Raw genomic sequence first — 22,500 nt, forward strand, 5'->3', positions numbered from 1 at the left:
ACGAGCAGGTTTTCAATTTTCTGTTCTTTTGTTGGCTCGTTTGTTTGATGAGTTTGCGCTTTATAAGCGATATAACTGTGCACGTCCATCATATCATATTCCCTAATGGGAGAAACATGGATGGGTTACCATCTTTGCCAGTCGATTAAATCACCCACACAAAACCTTCGATGCGGTTGATAATTTGATGAGATGCATTATGCTTTTGTTTAGGGGACTGAAAATTTGTTTTTATATTTAATTGCTTTGGTGCATTTTATGGTGTGTGTTTTTCTTCGTCGGTGATACGTGTGCTCGGTAGAGCTGCACATGTTGTGAGAATTTGTCTAAAATATAAAATCATTTGGACTACATAACTTGTGGAATTAAACCATACGCCTACGGAATATCTTTTCCACAAAAACACCCACACATACACAAAACAATACAATCTTGGGAGGGGGGCATCACCATGGTTACTCAAAGTTTCCAGACAGTTCTATTTAATGACATCATTTGAACGTTTACATACAACTTGAGGCGGGTCCCTGGTGGCCACAATTTTCAAGCTATTTCTTTTTGTCCTTCTTATTGTTACATTTAGTCAAGTTTTGACTAAATGTTTTAACGTAGAGGGGGAATCGAGACGAGGGTGTGGTGTATGTGTGTGTGTGTGTGTAGAGCGATTTAGAGAAAACTACTAGACTGATCTTCATGAAATTTTACATGGGAGTTCCTGGGTATGATATCCCCAGTCTTTTTTTTTCTTTTTTTGGATAAATGTCTTTGATGACGTCATATCCGGCTTTTCGTGAAAGTTGAGGCGGCACTGTCACGCTCTCATTGTTAAACCAAATTGGTTGAAATTTTGGTCAAGTTGTCTTCGACGACGCCCGGACTTTGGCATTGCATTTCAGCTTGGAGGCTAACAAATTAATTAATGAGTTTGCTCATTAAAGTTGACATTAAAATCGATTTTTCGAAAACAGATTTAAAATTAATTGCATCGTATTCTTCATGACATTCTGAATCTAAAATATGTCATGCTTACTCTTAAAATGTGATCACAATTAACGAAAATAGATTAATTAGTCTTACGATTAAAATTTAAGAAATCGATCCAAAAATGATTTCATCTTATTCTTTATCGTTTCCTGATTCCAAAAACATATAGATATGATAGGTTGTATTTAAAACAAGCTCAGAAAGTTAACACGAATACAGAAAAGCGCGCTTTCCTGCTTAGCACAATACGCTACCGCGCTATTCTGGCGTGTGCATATCACTGCGTTTTGCACGTGGGAGGTGAGCGATTTCCTTCTCGCGGGGATTGACGAAGCTGTACTGTCTTGGTGAAAAAAATACAGTGCGTTCAGTTTCATTCCGTGAGTTCGACAGCTTGACTAAATGTAGTAATTTCGCCTTACGCGACTTGTTTATTCTTGGAGAATATCAATTTAGTGTTTAAAAAGTTAACGTGTCAAATTATCTCCCTGGGACCTACTCTTTTTTTTCTCCACAATTTGGTTTTACTGAGGGATATCTTTTAAGGGTGTCTCCATGAATAATTTAATTTTGTTTTATTGAAAACAGTCTTAAATATTTTTTCAATCAAAAAAGTGATTTAATTTGATAAGGGATATATAAAAATAGATCTGGTTTTGGTACTGTCCTTTGCGCTTTTTAAGGGATATAATTTTATGCACGTCCATGATATAGCGCAATGGGAAGAACATGGATGGGTGACCATTTTTGCCAGTCGGTTAAATCACCCATACAAAATCTTCGTTGCAGTTGATGATTTGATTGGATGTATTATGCATTTGTTTAGGGGAGTAAAATCCTGTTTGCATATTTGATTGTTCTGGGGCATTTTATGGTGTGTTTTTCTTCGTCGTTGATGCTTCCCCATATATAATATGCACGAGCAGTTTTTAAATTTTCTTTGCCAGTCGATTTATCACACACACAAAACCTTCGATGCGGTTGATGATTTGATGAGATCAGAGACATAGATAGTATGTATGTCTCTGATGAGATGTATTCTGCGATTGTTAAGGGGAGTGAAATTCTGTTTGTATATTTGATTGCTTGGGTGCATTGTATGGTGTGTGTTTTTCTTCGTCGCTGATGCTTCCCACATATATATGCACGAGCAGGTTTTCAATTTTCTGTTCTTTTGTTGGCTCGTTTGTTTGATGAGTTTGCGCTTTATAAGCGATCTAACTGTGCACGTCCATCATATCATATTCCCTAATGGGAGAAACATGGATGGGTGACCATCTTTGCCAGTCGATTAAATCACCCACACATAATCTTCGATGCGGTTGATGATTTGATTGGATATATTATGCTTTTGTTTTGGAGAGTAAAAATCTGTTCGAATATTTGATTGTTTGGGGGCATTTTTTGGGTTTTTTGTTTTTCTTTGTCGGTGATGCGTGTACTCGGCAGAACTGCACATGTTGTGAGAATTTGTCTAAAATATAAAATCATATGGACTTCATAATTGTGGAATTAAACCATACGCCTACGGCATATCTTTTCCATAAAAACACACACACATACAAAAAACAACAACAATACAATCTGGGAAAGGGGGCATTACCATGTTTACTATCTCAAAGTTTCCAGACATTTCTATTTGAATCGCCTTGTGGTGAGATAATTATGTGCGCGTTATAATTATATTCTCGTATCATTATTTAAGTTATTGAGACATCCCAGTGCACTAAGGGATTTATAGAGCAAATCGAGAAAATTCATTATTGAACGAAGCGCATAGCGCTGAGTTCAATAATTATTTTCGAGATTTGCTCTATAAATCCCTTAGTGCACTGGGATTGTTTCAATAACGATATTGTCAGTACCGCCATAGAAAAAAGAAGATTCCAAATGCACATTTTGCAACGCGCATTTTTATAGGCATAACTGTGTGGTCAGGTCGTGCACAGTAAAGATCTACTTTTGTGTGGGGTGTCTCAAGTGTGTCGTGCTTTCGTCACACGCATTTTAATTTCTGTTGGTAAATTCCAGTGTAGCGTTAATCTGAACAGTGATGATCTTTCAGAGAGACCTCACTTTGAACTCGGAGAAAGGCTCTTCATTATTTGCGATTCGAAACCTCCAGTCGAGCTTCGACGGATTGACTGTGCGGAGTGACTCCCCTTGAATTGACTCAAAGCGGGACTCGACGGTTCGCACATTTTCAAAACAAATGTGGCATATTTCTCGTGTTGTATCTTCACTCATCGGGGAGTCTGATACTAAATATGAACGGTAAGAATGCTCTGAACCCTACACGTATTATATCCCCATCGTTTTTTCGTTCACATTTGCCCAACATGTTAATTTGCTGAGCGGGGTTAATGTCGTCTGCTAGGCTACCTGCCAACCTGGGCAATGGAACGACTGCAGTCTGCACTGAGTCTGTACGCATGAGGCAGGCTGCTAATAAATCTTATATATGGTAAGAACGTTCTGAACCTTACACGTTTTCGATTACGATTGTTCTTGCTTTGAAATAATAATTCTGAAACCATTCATTTACTGAACTGATGTAGTCGTATTTCTGTGTTGTCTGCTACAGACTACAGAGTCGATCGAGTCAGTCTTCCAAACTTGTCTAGCTGGTACGTTATCGGAATAACACTTGTGTTTTCTGTTCGCCGCTGGGAATTGTATACTAACTCATCATTTGGTAATGTGGATGATAAGCTACATGCCACTAACACGGCATATGAGAAGAATCTATGCAAGTCGGCGAAAATTAGATGAAACACAGCGGCTTCTATTTTTTAGATCACTGGCACTGGCACAGGCACATGCAATCTGTCAGAAAAAAACCCACTTCTGCTTTAATTGAGAAGCAGGGAATTTATGGTCATTTGGTATTGTGGAGAATATAAGCTACATGTCATTAATTAATTCTGAGGATGAGAGCACAGTCTTGCTTAGGCAAAGGGCGCAAGAATACGCTCTGTGGAAAAGTTAGCGCACTCCAAGAGTGCGCTAACAGTTTTAGCGCATCGCCATTAGCCAATCAACTGGTTCACATCAGTCATGTGACACCAGTACTTACTGACAATTATTATTATTATTATTATTATTATTATTATTATTTAAGTTATTGAGACATCCCAGTGCACTAAGGGATTTATAGAGCAAATCGAGAAAATTCATTATTGAACGAAGCGCATAGCGCTGAGTTCAATAATTATTTTCGAGATTTGCTCTATAAATCCCTTAGTGCACTGGGATTGTTTCAATAACGATATTGTCGGTACCGCCAGAGAAAAAAGAAGATACAACACGCACATTTTGCTACGCGCATTTGAATAGGCATAACTGTGTGGTCAGGTCGTATAGAAGATCTACTTTTGTGTGGGCTGTCTCGTGTGTTGTGCTTTCATCACACGCAAACTCTTGTTTTAATTTCTGTTGGTAAATTCCAGTGTAGCGTTAAGCTAAACAGTGATGATCTTTCTCTCATTTGAACTCGGAGAAAGGACTGTGCTTTCAGTTATTTGCGGTTCGAAACCTTCATCGAGCTTCGACAGATTGACTGTGCAGAGTTGTGCCCCTTGCCAAGGTCGACGGAAAGCCCATTTTCAAAATAAACGTGGCATGTTTTTCGTGTGGTATCTTCCCTCATCGGGGAGTCTGGTACTAAATATGAACGGTAAGAATGCTCTGAACCCTACACGTATTATATCCCCATCGTTTTATCGTTCACATTTGCCTAACATGTTAATTTGCTGAGCGGGATTTATGTCGTCTGCTAGGCTATTGCACTGAGTCTCATTTCAAAAACAAAAATTGCTCGTCCCGTTGCACTGAGTCTGCACACATAAAGCAGGCTGGTAATAAGTCTTATATGTGGTAAGAACGTTCTAAACCCTACACGTTTTCGATTCCGATTGTTCTTGCCTTAAAATAAACGGAAAGCATTCATTTACTGAACAGATGCAGTCGTATTTCAGTGTAGTCTGCTACGTGCTGATCTAGCTGCGACGTTATCGGAATAACACTTGTGTTTTCTGTTAGCTGCTGTGAATTGTATACTAACTCATCATTTGGTAATGTGGATAATAAGGTACATGCCACCAACATGGCATAATTATGAGAGGAATCTTCGCAAGTCGAAACTGAAAAATTAGACACAGCGGGTTCTATTTTTAGATCAGTGCAACTGTGGGCGGCACAGGCGCATGCAATCTGTCAGAAAAAAACCCACTTCTGCTTTAATTGAAAAGCAGGACATTTATGGTCATAATCATTGGTATTGTGGAGAATATAAGCTACATGTCATTAATTAATTCTGAGGATGAGAGTACAGTCTCGCTTTGGCAAAGGGTGTAAGAATACGCTCTGTGGAAAAGTTAGCGCACTCCAGGAGTGCGCTAACAGATTTAAGCGCATCGCCATTAGCCAATCAACTGGTTCACATCAGTCATGTGACACCAGTACTTACTGACAATTATTATTATTATTATTATTATTATTATTATTATTATTATTATTATTATTATTATTAATGACATGATTTTAACGTTTACATACAACTTGAGGCGGGTCTCCTGTGGCCACAATTTTCAAGCTATTTCTTTTTGTCTTTCTTATTTTTGATTCTTGGAGAATATCAATTTAGTGTTTAAAAAAATAACGTGTCAAATTATCTCCCTGGGACCTACTCTTTTTTTCTCCACAATTTGGTTTTACTGAGGATTATTTTTAAGGGTGTCTCAATGAAAAATAAACAACACAATTATTGAAAACAGTCTTAGATATGTGTTCAATAAAAAAAAGTGATTTAGTCTGATAAGGGATAAATACAAATAGATGTGATTTTGGTACTGTCAACAATGAAGGTGATAGACTTGCAATCTAATATTGAACCCAAGAATCGTCAAAAACCTAATCAGTTTAATTTGATGTTCTTTTTTCATTTGCTCGTTTAAGTGTTTGATACCATTGTGCTTTCTAATGGATATAATTGTGCACGTCCACAATATAGCGCAACGGGAATAACATGGATGGGTGACCATCTTTACCAGTCGGTTAAATCACTCCCACAAAACCTTCGATGCGGTTGATGATTTGATGAGATGCATTATGCATTTGTTTAGGGGATTGAAATCCTGTTTGTATATTTGATTGTTTTGTGGCATTTTATTATGTGTTTTTCTTCGTCGTTGTTGCTTCCCAATTATGTATGCACGAGCAGTTTTTTAATTTTCTATTCTTTTGTTTGCTTGTCTGTTTGATGCTGTTGCGGTTTTTAAGGGATATAAATGTGCACGTAACATCCTGTTTGTATATTTGACTGTTTTGGGGCATTTTATGGTGCGTAGTTGTCTTCGTCGGTGATGAGTGTAATCGGCAGGGCAGCAGATTGTGTGTAAACACATTTGGACGACATACTTGTAAATTAAAACATAAGTCTACAGAATATATTTTCCACTAAAAACACCCACTCACGTCCGTGATATAGTTTAATTGGAGAAATATGGATGGGTGACCATCTTTGCCAGTCCATGAAATTACCCACACAAAATCTTCGATGCAGTTCATGATTTGATTGGATGTATTATGAATTATTTGGGGAGTAAAAATCTGTTTGTATATTTCATTGTTTTGTGGCATACATGTTATGGTGTGAGTTTTCTTCGTCGTTGATGCCTGTACTCGGCAGAACTGCACATTTTGTATGCATTTGTCTACAATTTACAATCATTTTGACGGAATAATTGTAAATTAAAACATAAATCTACAGAATATCTTTTCCTCAAAAACACCCACACACAAACAAAAACAAAGCAATTTTTTTATCACAAACAATGTTTCCTATCTCTTATTTTCTAGACAGTTCTATTTAATGACAACTTTTTAACGTTTAAATAAAATTTGAGCCAGGACTCCTCCTAGCCACAGTGTTCAAGCTACTTTTTTTTACATTTAGTCAAGTTTTGACTAAATGTTTTAACATAGAGGGGGAATCGAGACGAGGGTCGTGGTGTATGTGTGTATGTGTGTATGTGTGTGTGTGTGTGTGTGTGTGTGTCTGTCTGTCTGTCTGTGTGTGTGAGTGTGTGTGTAGAGCGATTCAGAATAAACTACTGGAACGATCTTTATGAAATTTGACATAAGAGTTTCTAGGAATAATATCCCCGGACATTTTTTTTTCGGTAAATACCTTTGATGACGTCATATCCGGCTTTTTGTAAAAGTTGAGGCGGCACTGTCACACCCTCATTTTTCAATCAAATTGATTGACATTCTGGCAAAGCAATCTTCGACAAAGGCCGGACTTTGGTATTGCATTTCAACTTTGTGGCTTAAAACCTAATGAATGAGTTTGGTCATTAAAAATCGGAAACTTGTAATTAAAATTATTTTGTTATTAAACAATCAAAAAACAATTTCATCTTATTCTTCGTCATTTTCTGATTCCAAAAACATATACATATGTTATATTTGGATTACAAACAAGCTCTGAAAATTAAAAATATGAAAATTATGAATAAAATTAATTTTCCGAAATCGATTTAAAAACAATTTCATCTTATTCCTTGTCGGTCCCTGATTCCAAAATCGTATAGATATGATATGTTTGGATTAAAAACAAACTCAGTATGCAAAAAAGAATAGACATACAGAAAAGTGTGTTATCCTCCTCAGCGCGACCACTACCGCACTATTCTGGCTTGTCGATGTCACTGCCATTGCCACGAGCGGTGGACTGACGAAACTACGAGTATGCGGTCTTGGTGAAAAAAAGCAGTGCGTTCAGTTTCATTCTGTGAGTTGGACAGCTTGACAAAATGTTGTTATTTCGCCATACGCCACTTGCTTTATCCTTCTTTTCTTATTTTTGGAGAATATCAATTTAGTGTTCAAACAAAATCTCTTCAAATGATCTCTCTTGGACACACTCGTTTTTCCGCAATGTGGTTCCCTTGAGGGGTATTTTTAATGTGGTTCCCTTGAGGGGTATGTTTAATGTGGTTCCCTTGAGGGGTATTTTTAATGTGGTTCCCTTGAGGGGTATTTTTAATGTGGTTCCCTTGAGGGGTATTTTTAATGTGGTTCCCTTGAGGGGTATTTTTAATGTGGTTCCCTTGAGGGGTATTTTTAATGTGGTTCCCTTGAGGGGTACTTTTAATGTGGTTCCCTTGAGGGGTATTTTTAATGTGGTTCCCTTGAGGGGTATTTTTAATGTGGTTCCCTTGAGGGGTATTTTTAATGTGGTTCCCTTGAGGGGTACTTTTAATGTGGTTCCCTTGAGGGGTATTTTTAATGTGGTTCCCTTGAGGGGTATTTTTAATGTGGTTCCCTTGAGGGGTATTTTTAATGTGGTTCCCTTGAGGGGTATTTTTAATGTGGTTCCCTTGAGGGGTACTTTTAATGTGGTTCCCTTGAGGGGTACTTTTAATGTGGTTCCCTTGAGGGGTATTTTTAATGTGGTTCCCTTGAGGGGTACTTTTAATTTGGTTTCCTTGAGGGGTATTTTTAATGTGGTTCCCTTGAGGGGTACTTTTAATGTGGTTCCCTTGAGGGGTATTTTTAATGTGGTTCCCTTGAGGGGTACTTTTAATGTGGTTCCCTTGAGGGGTACTTTTAATGTGGTTCCCTTGAGGGGTATTTTTAATGTGGTTCCCTTGAGGGGTATGTTAATGTGGAGGTAAAGTAAACTGTTCCGTGCGAATGTCACAGTTTTAAATTACTTCGTGTGTCTTTGTTTCTTGACCAGTACTCTTGATTTTGGTACCGTGGTGTTCCTTGACCAGTACTCTTGATGTTGGTGCCGTTGTGTTCCTTGACCAGTACTCTTGATGTTGGTACCGTGGTGTTCCTTGACCAGTACTCTTGATGTTGGTACCGTTGTGTTCCTTGACCAGTACTCTTGATGTTGGTACCGTGGTGTTCCTTGACCAGTACTCTTGATGTTGGTACCGTTGTGTTCCTTGACCAGTACTCTTGATGTTGGTACCGTGGTGTTCCTTGACCAGTACTCTTGATGTTGGTACCGTTGTGTTCCTTGACCAGTACTCTTGATGTTGGTACCGTTGTGTTCCTTGACCAGTACTCTTGATGTTGGTACCGTTGTGTTCCTTGACCAGTACTCTTGATTTTGGTACCGTGGTGTTCCTTAGACTCGGCAATTTCCTTCGATACAAGTCTCACTGTGTTTGACTGGATCAAACATGGCATAGTCGCTAATAAATGAAGAAATTAGTTTTGTTCCCGATTAAGGAACATACTGTGACTAATTTGAACCTGGCAGTGATATATTAGCAAGATAATAATTATTGCCTCCATTTGCATTTCACATTTTGTTTTAATATTTATCTGTGTGTGTTAACGCTCATAATAGCACCAGTTTAATGGTTGAATTAAAAACAGAGAGACTTCTAAACTACTTGTGCCATTCGTCTCTGACCTTTAAACAGCAAGAAACTAGCATTTTCCGCAGATAAATATGATGTGTTGCTAGCTTGGTGGTCAGTGACCCGGAACGAACAAAAGAACGGAGGCATTGCTACCTTAACCTGTAACTTGTATATGTATAGGCATAGGCACCCGAAATGGAACTCGGCACATACATGTCAAAAGGGGAAAATGTTCCATCTTTCTAGTATATTTCTTACGACAAGAGAACGTATACATAGCATACATCGTTTGGGTTGTCTTGCAGGTGCCTTTTTGTTACATTACTTTGAGTAAAAAGGCTGTTTGTTTCTTCTTCTGAACAGTATCCTGTGCTTGTGAGGGCACACCGGCTGTAAGAAACTTTGAAGTTGCAGTATCCTTCCCCTGATCTAGCCTGTCTACACGCTCACTGACGCAATCAAGCTCACCGACTGACCAGAACCCGGTAAAATTGTGTATATCATAACCGGCCACTTGTGACTGTTCAAGATGGTTGCCTCATCTCGTGTGAAAACGTGAACAAATTTAAAGAAAATATGGTTAAAGTTAAGCCTCTGTGTCCTGCAGTAAAGAAAAATCTGTATTGTTCAACTTCAAAATAGCGACTGAATGTGGCGGTGGGGGGAGGGGGGGGGGCGTGGAAGGGGAGGAGTATTTTAGTCGTAGCAACAGTTGAGTAAGCATTGACCTCAACCAATGGCGTGACAGGAGAGTGAATGTGGTGGTGGGGGAGAGGGATGAGTGTTTTAGCTGTAGCAACTGTTGAGTGAGCATTTAGCTCAACCAATGGCCTGACAGGAGACGCTACACGCTGAGCTGGCAATGCACGTGATTGGCTGATGGAAAAACACTGTACAGGGAGATTTAGCTGTATAAATATCTCGGCCCACAGCGACCACATCACCTCTCTTCTTGGAGCCCAGACTTCTAGTTGGTAAGTGTTCCCATGGTTATTATTTTATTTCTCTATTTCAGGCTCAAACATGTTGACGTTAGTTTTGGAAGTTTAATTCAGGATTTATTTTTCGATATTCCTTTGCGTGTTTTTTTTCCATTCAATACCTAAGTATTGGAATTAACTAAACATAGTGGGGAAAAAAAGAAATATTAAGAACCAAAGTGAGTAGTCGGATAGTTAACAACATCTAAGAATTTCTTCTTGGAGCAAAATGATGCAATAATAAAATAATATAAAACCAATCAAAAACGTGTGAGAAAAACAGTTTTTAATGAAAGGTACGCTGAATCATTTATTTCGGGCGCAGTGGCGTGGTGGTAAGACGTCGGCCTCCTAATCGGGAGGTCGTGAGTTCGAATCCCGGTCGCTGCCGCCTGGTGTGTTAAGAGTGGAGATTTTTCCGATCTCCCAGGTCAAGCTATGTGCAGACCTGCTAGTGGCTTAACCCCCTTCGTGTGTACACGCAAGCACAAGACCAAGTGCGCACGGAAAAGATTCTGTAATCCATGTCAGAGTTCGGTGGGTTATAGAAACACGAAAATACCCAGCATGCCTCCCCCGAAATCGGCGTATGCTGCCTGAATGGCGCGGTAAAAACGGTCATACACGTAAAAATCCACTCGTGTTAAAAAACAAGAGTGAACGTGGGAGTCTAAGCCCATGAACAAAGAAGAAGAAGAAGAAGATTTGTTTCAACATCGCTGAACGTGCAATTAACCGAAGGTTAAAAAGGACGTTTTAACAAAATTACTCAACAGCATGTTTTTATCACATGCGTGATGTTAAACGTAATTTATTGTTGCTTTAAACATAGTTCACCCAGGCATGTTACTGGTGACTGCACGTGAATGTTAGTAACTTGCGCAATGGAACGGCGTCACGGTTTGCACGTGCATTTTGCGATGTGTTGACCATCCGTCACCAAAGCAGATTGGTCCACATTTTGAGGGGATATTTACCAACGATGGGGAAACCGAGAAAAAATAAATTCAATTAGTATAATATGCGTGACGTCGCATGCAATTGCATCGGACATTTACGCGGAAGCCACTCCAATTTCTGACGGTATAAACTTGGAGTTAGTCTTAAATGTATTGTGAATGTTTTTAAGCGAATAAAAAGAATACAAGTAGCTCTCTTAGTCAGAGTGATTTGATGTCATGATTAACTATTTTTGGGGATGCAAAGAAGTGCAAAAGTTTAGCCGTTTGGGGCAGATAATTTATGCGACACACGTCAAAACGGCGTGACATTTGGGTATGCAAATTAATACATGTCATCTTGCTTTTGGTACTAACTATCCAGAGAATTAACGCTTTGTTGTCATTAAAAGCCCATTGTGTGTCTGCTCACAACAGCAATGTTTTATATTCATAAGGCCAAAAAAAATAAATTGTCTGTTTCTGGTAACATGGCTAAAAAAAATAGGGTCGGTAGGTCGGGATTTTTTTATTTTTTTAAAATTTTTATTTTATTTTTTTTTACCCCAAATGTAGACCAATAAAACTAACTTTAAAAATCGCGCAAAGAGACTGGATTCACTATACAAGACACTCAACACATTTACAAATCGTCAGCGGACTTTCGTTTTCACACGTTTTTGTTGTTCATTTTCTCACCCTGTCCTTTACCACCAAAAAAACCCAACTTTTTTTGAGTTTGGAAAAAAAAAGTTTAGGGTCGGCGCCGAAATTTAGGGTCGGTCGGGTGACCAGAAACAGACACTTTTTTTTTTGGCCTAACAAATACCATAGGCAGCTCCTTCAGCACACTTAGGGGCTTTCTGAAATGAAAGTTTTTATTTTAGCAAAAAGTTATACATTTCCATTGAAAAATGCAACAGTTACCTCACTTCGTCTCAACTTTTATTTCCATGCACTGAAACATGTGATATCACCTTCTTTCTTGAAAACACGAGTTGAAGTGTTTTGCCAAGTCTGATTATTACGAACTTGCGTTTTTGTCAATTTGTGTTACATATCTAACCCACCATCCTTTTCAAAGGTTTGTTCATTCGACATTCTCTCAAAAATAAACGTATACACATTCATTTCTGTAAAAAAAACCACATGTGGGTCACAGTGGGTGTTTGCGTGTGTGTGTGTGTGTGTGTGTCAGTGTGTGTGTGTGTGTGTGTGTTTGTGTTTGTGTGTGTCTGTGTGTGTGTCTGTGTGTGTGTGTCTGTGTAATGGAGACGACTGTGCCAATTAAGGCATTGCGCTTCTACTTAAATTTCAGATCGGACTTGCAGCAAACTTTGAAGATGCCGTTGTCATCAGCCTTGTTCCTACCTCTGGGGCTGTTCGTCAGTGTTGTCACCTTTGAGTTCTCACTGGCAGGTATGATTAACATGGGTTCTTTTTATTGCTAACACCCAAGTTTACAGGGTGACCACCCAAAAACATGAAAGCCACGAAAATACTAATACATTCTATATCTGTTGAATATACAGCTTCAGATTAGGTTAACAATAATGTGAGTTTATGTATGATCATTTCACATAGTGGTAAATGGTCTGACTTTTGAGTTTTATAGACGATCACCTCAAGAGTACGAGGTTTGACATGGAGCGATAGCAACACTCGCCCGATTTAAACCCTCCAGATTGCTACCTTTAGGATCATCCGAAGGACCAAGTGTACAAAAATCAAGCTTGAACAATCTGTGAAATGAGTACAGCAACAACATGCAGGATTGAGACGTCCCCTATGGAGGATTGCCTTCGTGTCATTGGTAAATAGAGGGCGCCACTTGCAAGTTGGAGTCGAAGATGAAGGGATTCATTTGTTTTTGGTCAGTTTGAGTTCAGCGACTTACCTTCATTGGTGGTGCGCATCAACTTCTAATATACCGAATTTTTATCTTGTCTCCAAAATGTGTTCCAAATTATCTCTGCGAAAGTGTCAATGACACAAACGTTTTCCTGTACAGGGATTGCCCTGAGCCTGCCTGACATTGCTGTCTTCAGGTCACCATAAAAAAAGGGGCGGGGGGGGGGGGGGGAGTATTGTGCCATCCCGGACCTACAGAAATTTAAGAAGGTAACAGTATGGAGAGTTTAAATCGGGGGAGTGTGGCTACTGCTCATGTCAAATCTTGTCCTGCTGAGTCTGTCCCCCTTTTGTTTTAAAGTCGAAATAGCACAGAGCTCAAACGTTGTGACTTAACTGAATATGCATAGTCTAAATCTAATGTACAACTAGTATAATGGCATTCCTTGTGTCAAAGAGAGACATGATGACTTAGCCCTGTCTATAGAACAAGATGGTCAGAGAATGACTTAGCCCTGTCCATAGAACAAGATGGTCAGAGAATGACTTAGCCCTGTCTATAAAACAAGATGGTACAGAGAATGACTTAGCCCTGTCTATAAAACAAGATGACACAGAGGATGACTTAGCCCTGTCTATAAAACAAGATGACACAGAGGATGACTTAGCCCTGTCTATAAAACAAGATGGTACAGAGGATGACTTAGCCCTGTCTATAAAACAAGATGATACACAGGATGACTTAGCCCTGTCTATAAAACAAGATGGTACAAATTAAGACCTCCAATATAACTTCAATGCTTCTTCAGAATGTTTTCATTTCAAATTGTTCCTTTATATGATTTCTCTCAGACGGGAAAGCATGCTCCATTGGACGTCACGGAACACTGACAATGTTCAACGGAGAAACAACGGACGTGGAGCTTCCATGTAAGTATCGTCTCGCGGACTTCACGTGCGGGGACTACCGGGTCAAGGTCACTCCAGGCAGCGCGGTAGACCAGGAAGACAGTCACCGTTTCTCCCCGAACACCGTGTGGGTCAAGGTCGTCAACGCTAATACCAGTGAATTCGTGAAGATACGAACCTCAGTGAGACGACTGGACAAGGTTTGAAAAATGACACCGTCAAATGTTTTGATTTTGTATAATTTGATCGCATGATCTCTGTGCGGCATTGTGTCATTGTATTGGTTACAACCGCACCGACGCTCCAGGAAATATCGTCATGCGAATCGAAATACTGACCTAATTTTAGCATACAAAAACGTCATGCAATTACGCTATTTCCAGCCATATCGTAAAGATACGTTGCAATAATTCAAACAGAAACACATTCTTACAACACACGTAAACCAGGGATTAATACCACTTCCAAAATAGGGCCCAACTAATTACCCAGCCCTCGTTTATCTGATTCTTGGCAGTTTATCATATTCAACATTCTGTATTCATTTAGTCTGTCCGATTGGTTACCTACTTGTGTCAACACCCTCACATCACAGACACAATATTAGCAAACTATTAGCGAAGTCGATTTTCGGGGTCAATCGCTGTCGGATGCTTTATGATCAGATAAGATGAAATAAGATGAGACGAGAAGAGACGAGATAAGATGAGACGAGAAGAGACGAGATAAGATGAGAAAACGTTAAATGTCTATTTTCATTGTACAGGGTGACCCCCATAAAAGAGTACCCAAACAAGCTTGAACTCGCCGCATATGAGCATAACTTTCCTGAAAGACAAGCTAGAACGCTACAATTTGGAGCATTTTCTGTGCTCATATGCGGCGAGTTCAAGTTTGTTTGGGTACTCTGTTTTTTGGGTCACCCTGTACATAAACATGGACATGTTTCTAATGGCACCTTTTAGCGTATCATCAACTCACGTCCCTAATAGGAAAATTTCCTGTGAGGACGTTAAGGACCCCTAGATTCAGATTCAATGGCACCTCATTGCCCTACTTATAACAAAAAGCCAATGATCAAAAAGCATAATCGTACATACAATTCTAAGATTAGCTATTACAGTGTGTGACATTGAAAGGTGTTGAATGTTATTGTGAATGTGCTTAGTATTGCTGTTTACGTGATAAGATTGCATTGTTCAGCAAACCTCTTGAGAGACGAAATGGTTCTTTAAATAGATTTGCATATATGTAGTTGTCCACTGAGTGGAAAAAAGTATAGAAATGAGATCGTTTATCGCATAGATCTGTAATCATGTTTGTTTCTGTTTTTGTTGTGTTGTTATGGTGGTAGTCGTGGTGACATTGGTAGTCGTGGTGGTGGGGATGACGTTGTTGTTGTTGTTGTTGTTGTTGTTGTTGTTTGTTGTTTGTTGTTGTTGTTGTTGTTGATGATGGCTATGGTGATAATAATGATGATCAGTGTTGCGGTTGAAGTTGTTGTTTACGGCAGGAAATGCATAGTGCCAAACCGATTCTTGTATGAAAAGACACGATCTGTTTTTCTTTTTGAGAACGGAAGCTTACGCTTTGATGTTTCCAAAGATTTTGTTTTTGAACTTCGTGAGAAGCACGCTAAAGTCAACGAGACTTGCCAATATACATCTGTCCTGATCTCACTCATGCTCTTTCTGCAATCCAGTTCAGCGAAAACAAACTCTCCAACCCCTGGCAAGTAAAGAATGGCTCTAAGAGCGTCGTGGACTTCGCAGACTACGACCACTCCAAGACAGCTGCTGTGTTGAGGAAGGACGGAGTCTTCAGCGTGGAGTTCAGCAGTGCGAAACACAGCGTGGTCGTCACGTGCTCGGACCGAGAGTTTGTCTCCGAGGGACTGCCAGAGTCACTGTGTGGTACTTCTTTTTCTTCTGCTTCCCCCGAAATCGGCGTATGGCTGCCTGAATGGCAGGGTTAAAAACGGTCATACACGTACAAATCCATTAGTGCAAAACAAGAGTGAACGTGGGAGTTTCAGCCCAGGAACAAAAAGAAGAAGAAGGTTCTGTAGTTAACTAGATTTCTATTTCTTCCTCATGTTCAATTACCCCTCAATGGGCGAGGGCCGGATGAACCAAAGCATGTTTTCATTGCCAATTCTGTCACGCTCGAAAATAAAGTTCAAATCAATTCAATTCAGTTCTCTCTCTGACACCCCGCGATTAAAACGTGTCCATGTGCTTTCAAATCATGCAGGGGACGAGACAACGACTGACGCCATGAACAATGCGATGACGACCCTCTTTCCGGGGCAAGGGAATATGACAGATGACGCGCTCGTCAGTTACATCGTGCTGAATCACGACAATGTTGTTCAGAGGTAAGTCACAACAGTTTACTCAAACATGGTTGCTGAACTAAATTAGAATGATCTAATTTATAATCAAACGTGCCCACTCATATTATACATCGTTTGCACTCGTCTTCGACTCGTTGACGTTAACTTGTTTGGTTTAAATATCGGACCCTATTGATACGCTCAAAACACAGTAGCTGTTAATACCACCGGCCACGTAGCTTTTACGTCGCATGTTTGACAAGTTCTACACGCCATGGTTAACAGCACAACGTGTACATGGATTTTAGATAGCCGTCGTGCTGAAGACGAATGCGTGTTTTTGTATTTTTTGTTAATGTTCTTCTTCTGTACTAAATCAACATAGTAAGCTGTCATGAAAAGGTGAGGGAAGAAAACTCATGAAAAGGCGACAGCAGAAAACTGGCATGTAACGGCGAGTGAAGAAAACTGCCATGAAAAGACGACGGCAGGGCAAGCGAAAGCGGAATTGTATGTGCTGGTTTCCAGGCAGTAACAGCTGAGTGTGGTGAATTTATTTGCACCAAAGAAAGAAGGACATGCCACACGTTTTAGTCACAGTGACTCGTGCAAGTGTCCAAGTAAATGTGATAACTTAAAGGCAGTTTCAGACACGTAAGCGTTGCGTACACACAAAACACGACGTAGAAAAGTTTCAAATATAAGCTTGGACGTGCTTTCTTTTCTTCAAGTGAATCTCCGCTGGGACGTGACTTAGTCGGTATCGCGCCGGCCTTAAAACCAGTTAGTTGCTATCAGCGTGGGTTCGACCTCATTTATTTATTTCCAAGAATCTACGTTTTCAAACTCTTTGAGGTGTCCGAACACCATTGTGCGCACATATGCACACGAAAAAGATCCCAAGGTAACAGAACAATCGCAGGACTCGGAAACCACGAAAACATGCATGCAGGAAAGCATAAGTAGTGCAATTCTGTCGAGAATTCCCTTGTGGGAATTTCCCAAGGACAATAAGATATACTCATACAAGCATAACAAAATTAATACAAAATGCCAAGCACGTTTCGATCTCCTGCCTTGTCATTCCTCCCAGTTGATATTCAGCGTGATTACAAATACCCTCTCGTGCTTCCACATACTGGCACAGGCACCAATCAGCCGCTACTCTCAGGCACCAATCAGCCGCTACTCTCAGGCACCAATCAGCCGCTACTCTCAGGCACCAATCAGCCGCTACTCTCAGGCACCAATCAGCCGCTACTCTCAGGCACCAATCAGCCGCTACTCTCAGGCACCAATCAGCCGCTACTCTCAGGCACCAATCAGCCGCTACTCTCAGGCACCAATCAGCCGCTACTCTCAGGCACCAATCAGCCGCTACTCTCAGGCACCAATCAGCCGCTACTCTCAGGACATGCGCACAGCTTCCTAGCATTCTGCCTGGCTGAATTTACTTCGCACTTTCCACAGTTTTCCTCGTCTTCTCAAACAGTTTCCCAGCATTCTTGCCTGTCTGCAACCATGAGAACAAACACTTATTATGAAAATACTACTTTCCGCAACTCAGTCATTGCATGCAACCTACACGTATTATCTCCCTCTAAACAATGTTCAACAAAATGATATATTGTGACCTATTTATCTCCGATCAACCTCATTTTTTGTACAATGTGTTTTCCTACGTACTATTTTAACTTACATTTCCTACTTTATGAATGTGGTTTGTCGCCGTGCATTCTGTACAAGATGACACTGGGATAATCCAGTGTATGAATTTAAAGTTATATTTTTCTTTGAACCTTGCTCATGAATGCGATCGGGATGAACATTGCCTTGATGTCGATGTTGCAGTGCAACCTGCAAGGACCTGGCCAGCAAATTCACAAGCTGTCAAGACAAAGAGCAAGCCGCGATGGAGTGCGTGGCCATCTTTGCTGATCCATCGCAAGCCGAGTGCCTGGCAACGTCAAACTCGTCCCTAGCTGACTACTTTGCTGACTGTCTGACGTCTGTGTGTGATGACGACACCTCGGCTGTGGAGCCCATGAACAACTTCATCAGTGACAACTGCGGTAAGCGGAATTAACTAACCAAATAACATTTGTGACTGTTTATTTACACGATACTCTCTAGCATTGTCAAGAGCAAGTTTTGTTTTTGATAGCGGGTACAATGTGCTTCCACTTTAGTTAATCTTCTCAATAAATAAAACATCTTTTCTCACTTCTGACTTGTTATGTTGGATGTTTGGTTTTGCTTTTGTTATGAACTGGATGTCTCCATATTCAACTTTGCAAAATTGAAAGAATCGTGCACTGAAGTTATGCATTTAACGTGGCATGTTTTTCAAAGAAAAAACAGAAACACAGAAATTTAGTAAAACTTTGCCCAAAACTTTTTTCAAAGAATAATTGAGTGTCATTAGATGTATGATTACCACTATGACTTTTACACTCAGGCCTTTTTGCTGAGTAACTTGTCTTGTCCTCATCCATGATCCTGGCTGTTTGAAAATGAATGCGGTCTTGTCAGTTAAAGTTATAGAGGGAAATACAGGCCAGTTTAGATTTTAATTTCTTTTAGAAAAAAAACCGAGTATGTTTTAGAATACAAATGCGAGCGCGTACATGTGTGTGTGTGTGTGTGTGTGTGTGTGTGTGTGTGTGTGTGTGTGTGTGTGTGTGCGTGTGTGTGTGTGTATGTGTATTTGTGTGTGTTTGTGCGTGTATGTGTGTGTTTGTGTGTGTGTGTGTGTGTGTGTGTGTGTGTGTGTGTGTGTGTGTGTGTGTGTGTGTGTGTGTGTGTGTGTGTGAGAGAGAGAGAGTCATTGATGACACCCTCATCCTTCGATCACATTTATTGAAATGTTGGTCAAACAATTCTTGACAAAGCTTACAAATTAATCAATGAGTTTGGTCATTACAAATCCGAAAACTGTACTTAAAATCGAAATGTTAGTAATCTATTCCAAAACTATTTAATCTATTCTGTTTTATTTCCTGATCCCAAAAACATTACACGTTTTTTTGTATTTTGACCAAAGTATGACATTTGACACAGTTCCAGACAGCCAGTGTCCAGCGGTCGAGGTGAACAATGACTGTCGAGATCTGTGTAAAATGTCATAATTTGGTCAGAAATACAAATAACATTTATGTATCGATCGATTCTGGTTAGAATTCCTTTGGGTTTTTATGATTGAGCACACTCAAACATGCACTATTTTGTAGTCTCGGCTGGCCGCCAAAATATGAAGTTTTGTCGGCCTCTGACGTCACATGGCTCAAAGAAGGGAAATCCAGTGTCCAATCCATACATATAGATATTAAAATATTTGATTAAAAACAAGCTCAGAACAAACTTCAAAAGAATTGATAAAAGCGTGCTTTCTGATGAAGCGCTAGTCGCTATACTGCGCTATATAAAGAATACTACATGGCTTCCTATGTGATACCAGTTTTACACGAGTTGTGTTTTTAAATATTGAACTGCAAGCGAAAGCGACCTTTTTAATATTTGAAAAAACAACGAGTGTAAATCTGGTAACAAACAGGAAGCCATGTAGTATTCTGTTTATCCTACATACTATACTTGCGTGTTTATTGGTCCAAACGTCCCTCAGTCGAAGCGCCCAGATTGAAGAAGCTTCAAATGGAACCTGGATCTCTGGAAAGCCTCGTGTAATCTTTGACGTCATAGCAAAACGACGTCACTCTAGAAAGCATATCGTGACGTGTAAGTTCTTAAATTCTTCCAAGTATTTAAAGAATGACGTTTGTCTCGGTGACACGGCATCACGGGCAGAGGAAAATCAGGTCCCTGCCAGACACGACCTCTCACATGCACTGTGGAGTGAACGATATTGTTATGACATGAAAAGTATGTCACACATGGGATAGACAGGCATTAGGCACTGTAAGCGATCAGCAAGCAGTGCGAGTGGGTAATCGGCAATACTGCTGCGTGTTTAGTTTCAATCTGTGATTTTGACAGATAGACTAAATGTATACATGTTGCTTCACATGACTTGTTTATAATCTGTTGTTGATTTTAATTTTACATTTGTGTGTGTGAAAGAGAACGTGTAAATGTGATCTCAGTGAAAGCCGGGTAGGCATGCCTCGTGGGATCACAAAGAAAAGTAAATGAAATAAAATTGGTCAAGCCGGGTGGAGTACAATAATTAAAATGAATAGGGGTGACAAAAGTGATGCATACTCGAAGTCAACAAACTCCGTTGGGAGGGCGTCAATCCACGATGATGACCGATAAGTTGGCCCAGTGGTAGGGCGTCCGCCCCGTGATCGGGAGGTCGTGGGTTCGAACCCCGGCCGGGTCATACCTAAGACTTTAAAATTGGCAATCTAGTGGCTGCTCCGCCTGGCGTCTGGCATTATGGTGTTAGTGCTAGTGTTAGTGCTAGGACTGGTTGGTGTCAGAATAATGTGACTGGGTGAGACACGAAGCCTGTGCTGCGACTTCTGTCTTGTGTGTGGCGCACGTTATATGTCAAAGCAGCACCGCCCTGATATGGCCCTTCGTGGTCGGCTGGGCGTTAAGCAAACAAACAAACAAACCGAGAAGTTCAAATAGAAGCATGTTAATTAGACTTTGGGAGGGCGTCAATCCACGATGATGACCGAGAAGTCAAAATGGAAGCATGTTAATTAGACTTTGGGAGGGCGTCAATCCACGATGATGACCGAGAAGTCAAAATGGAAGCATGTTAATTAGACTTTGGGAGGGCGTCAATCCACGATGATGACCGAGAAGTCCAAATGGAAGCATGCAATGTTATTGTAATTCAATCTGACGACGATCTCTTTTCTGCTTTGATGCGGTTGTAAACAGACAGAATTGGTTCTGTTCTGTTCAAATACTATTTTCAGTCCACCTACCTGCAAGGGTCAAGTCCCAAGAAATATGTCTCCGTATTCCTATCTTATCACTCTGCTCCTGTTATTGTTTCGTTCACATACACTTTTCCTTCTTTTTGGGGGGGTTTCTGGACAGCAAACTGTAAACAATTTCTGTTCATCCAAAAATCGATCTTTGGAATTGACTGACGTAGTCCGGAAGAATTCATGCATCAACTTACGTCAAGTATTCGACGTCATTACTTCGCATAACTTATGGTTTCGGTATTTTGTAGGCCTTGTATATTTCTTACTTGTAAAACTACCCTCAAAGCTAACCGAGAGGTATCAATGCGCCTCGCCAGCAGGTGATCATTGGCTTTTGTAACTAGTGTTCATCGACATCGGTAATTTTTTAATGAGTTGGGGCATTCTGACCAATCACGGAATCTGTTTCATTAAAACGCCAACTTGATTGAATTATAATTATGGCATCACCCTGTAATTGGGGCCCCGGTAGCTCAGTTGGTAGAGCACTGGACATGTCCTCTGCGGGTCATGGGGTCAATCCGAGCAGGGCGGCAGGACGGACACGGGTCAACTTTACGTGCAGACTCAGAGACGGTATCCATGTTCTGACATCGGCCATTCTGCCATAAGTGCATGCGGCTGATTACACATAAACACGCACACACCTTGGTAGCGCGACTCTGTTGCTGCTAGCTTTTCACTAGGAGGTAGCGACCTACATTTTCAAGCGACGGGACAATACTGTAATGAACGTGACAACATCACCAAATTATGAAATGAAAAGAAACGATGTGTGTGTGTGTTGTTCAGCCACCTGGCTGGAAAGATCATGTGACTCTGACACGGGCTGTCCTGACGGCATCAATGCTATGTGCTTCGAGGGCAAGTGTCTGTGTACTCCCGGCTACTACTACTCCAATGGACAGGCCGTATGTGTGGACAGTGAGTGTTTGTTGTGGTGGATGTGTTTTGCTGGTGGATGTGTGTTTGTTGTGGAAGATGTCTTTTGCTGGTGGATGTGTGTTTGTTGTGGTAGATGTCTTTTGCTGGTGGATATGTGTTTGTTTGGTGGATGGGTGTTGTTTGGAATTGTTATGTTAGGTATATCTGCTCAGCTGTTGAGGAGATGCGTGTAGTTTGGTGGATGTGTGTTGTTTTTAATGTGTATGTTGTTTGCAAGATCCGTTGTTGGGTGCATGTTTGTGGATGTGCCTTGTTGGGTAGATGTGT

The 22,500-nt window shown here is 40.4% G+C and overlaps 1 protein-coding gene across 2 annotated transcripts in view; it reads left to right on the top strand.

Moving 5' to 3' along the window:
* The first annotated feature begins 10,291 nt into the window (after positions 1–10,291).
* Positions 10,292–22,500, top strand: part of LOC138950335 (uncharacterized) — a 16,318-nt gene continuing 4,109 nt past the window's right edge. The window contains exons 1-7 of one of the 2 annotated variants that reach the window (XM_070322087.1): positions 10,292–10,345; positions 12,608–12,708; positions 13,993–14,231; positions 15,752–15,962; positions 16,303–16,426; positions 18,236–18,456; positions 22,081–22,212. In XM_070322087.1, coding sequence (XP_070178188.1) covers positions 12,633–12,708; positions 13,993–14,231; positions 15,752–15,962; positions 16,303–16,426; positions 18,236–18,456; positions 22,081–22,212 — 1,003 coding nt within the window. In that variant the 5' untranslated portion in view covers positions 10,292–10,345; positions 12,608–12,632. Of the gene's footprint in view, positions 10,346–12,607; positions 12,709–13,992; positions 14,250–15,751; positions 15,963–16,302; positions 16,427–18,235; positions 18,457–22,080; positions 22,213–22,500 lie in introns of both variants that reach the window. The other variant, XM_070322086.1, reaches the window with a different exon arrangement.

Source organism: Littorina saxatilis, linkage group LG16 (assembly GCF_037325665.1).
Source record: "Littorina saxatilis isolate snail1 linkage group LG16, US_GU_Lsax_2.0, whole genome shotgun sequence".
Taxonomy (NCBI): Eukaryota; Metazoa; Mollusca; class Gastropoda; order Littorinimorpha; family Littorinidae; genus Littorina; species Littorina saxatilis.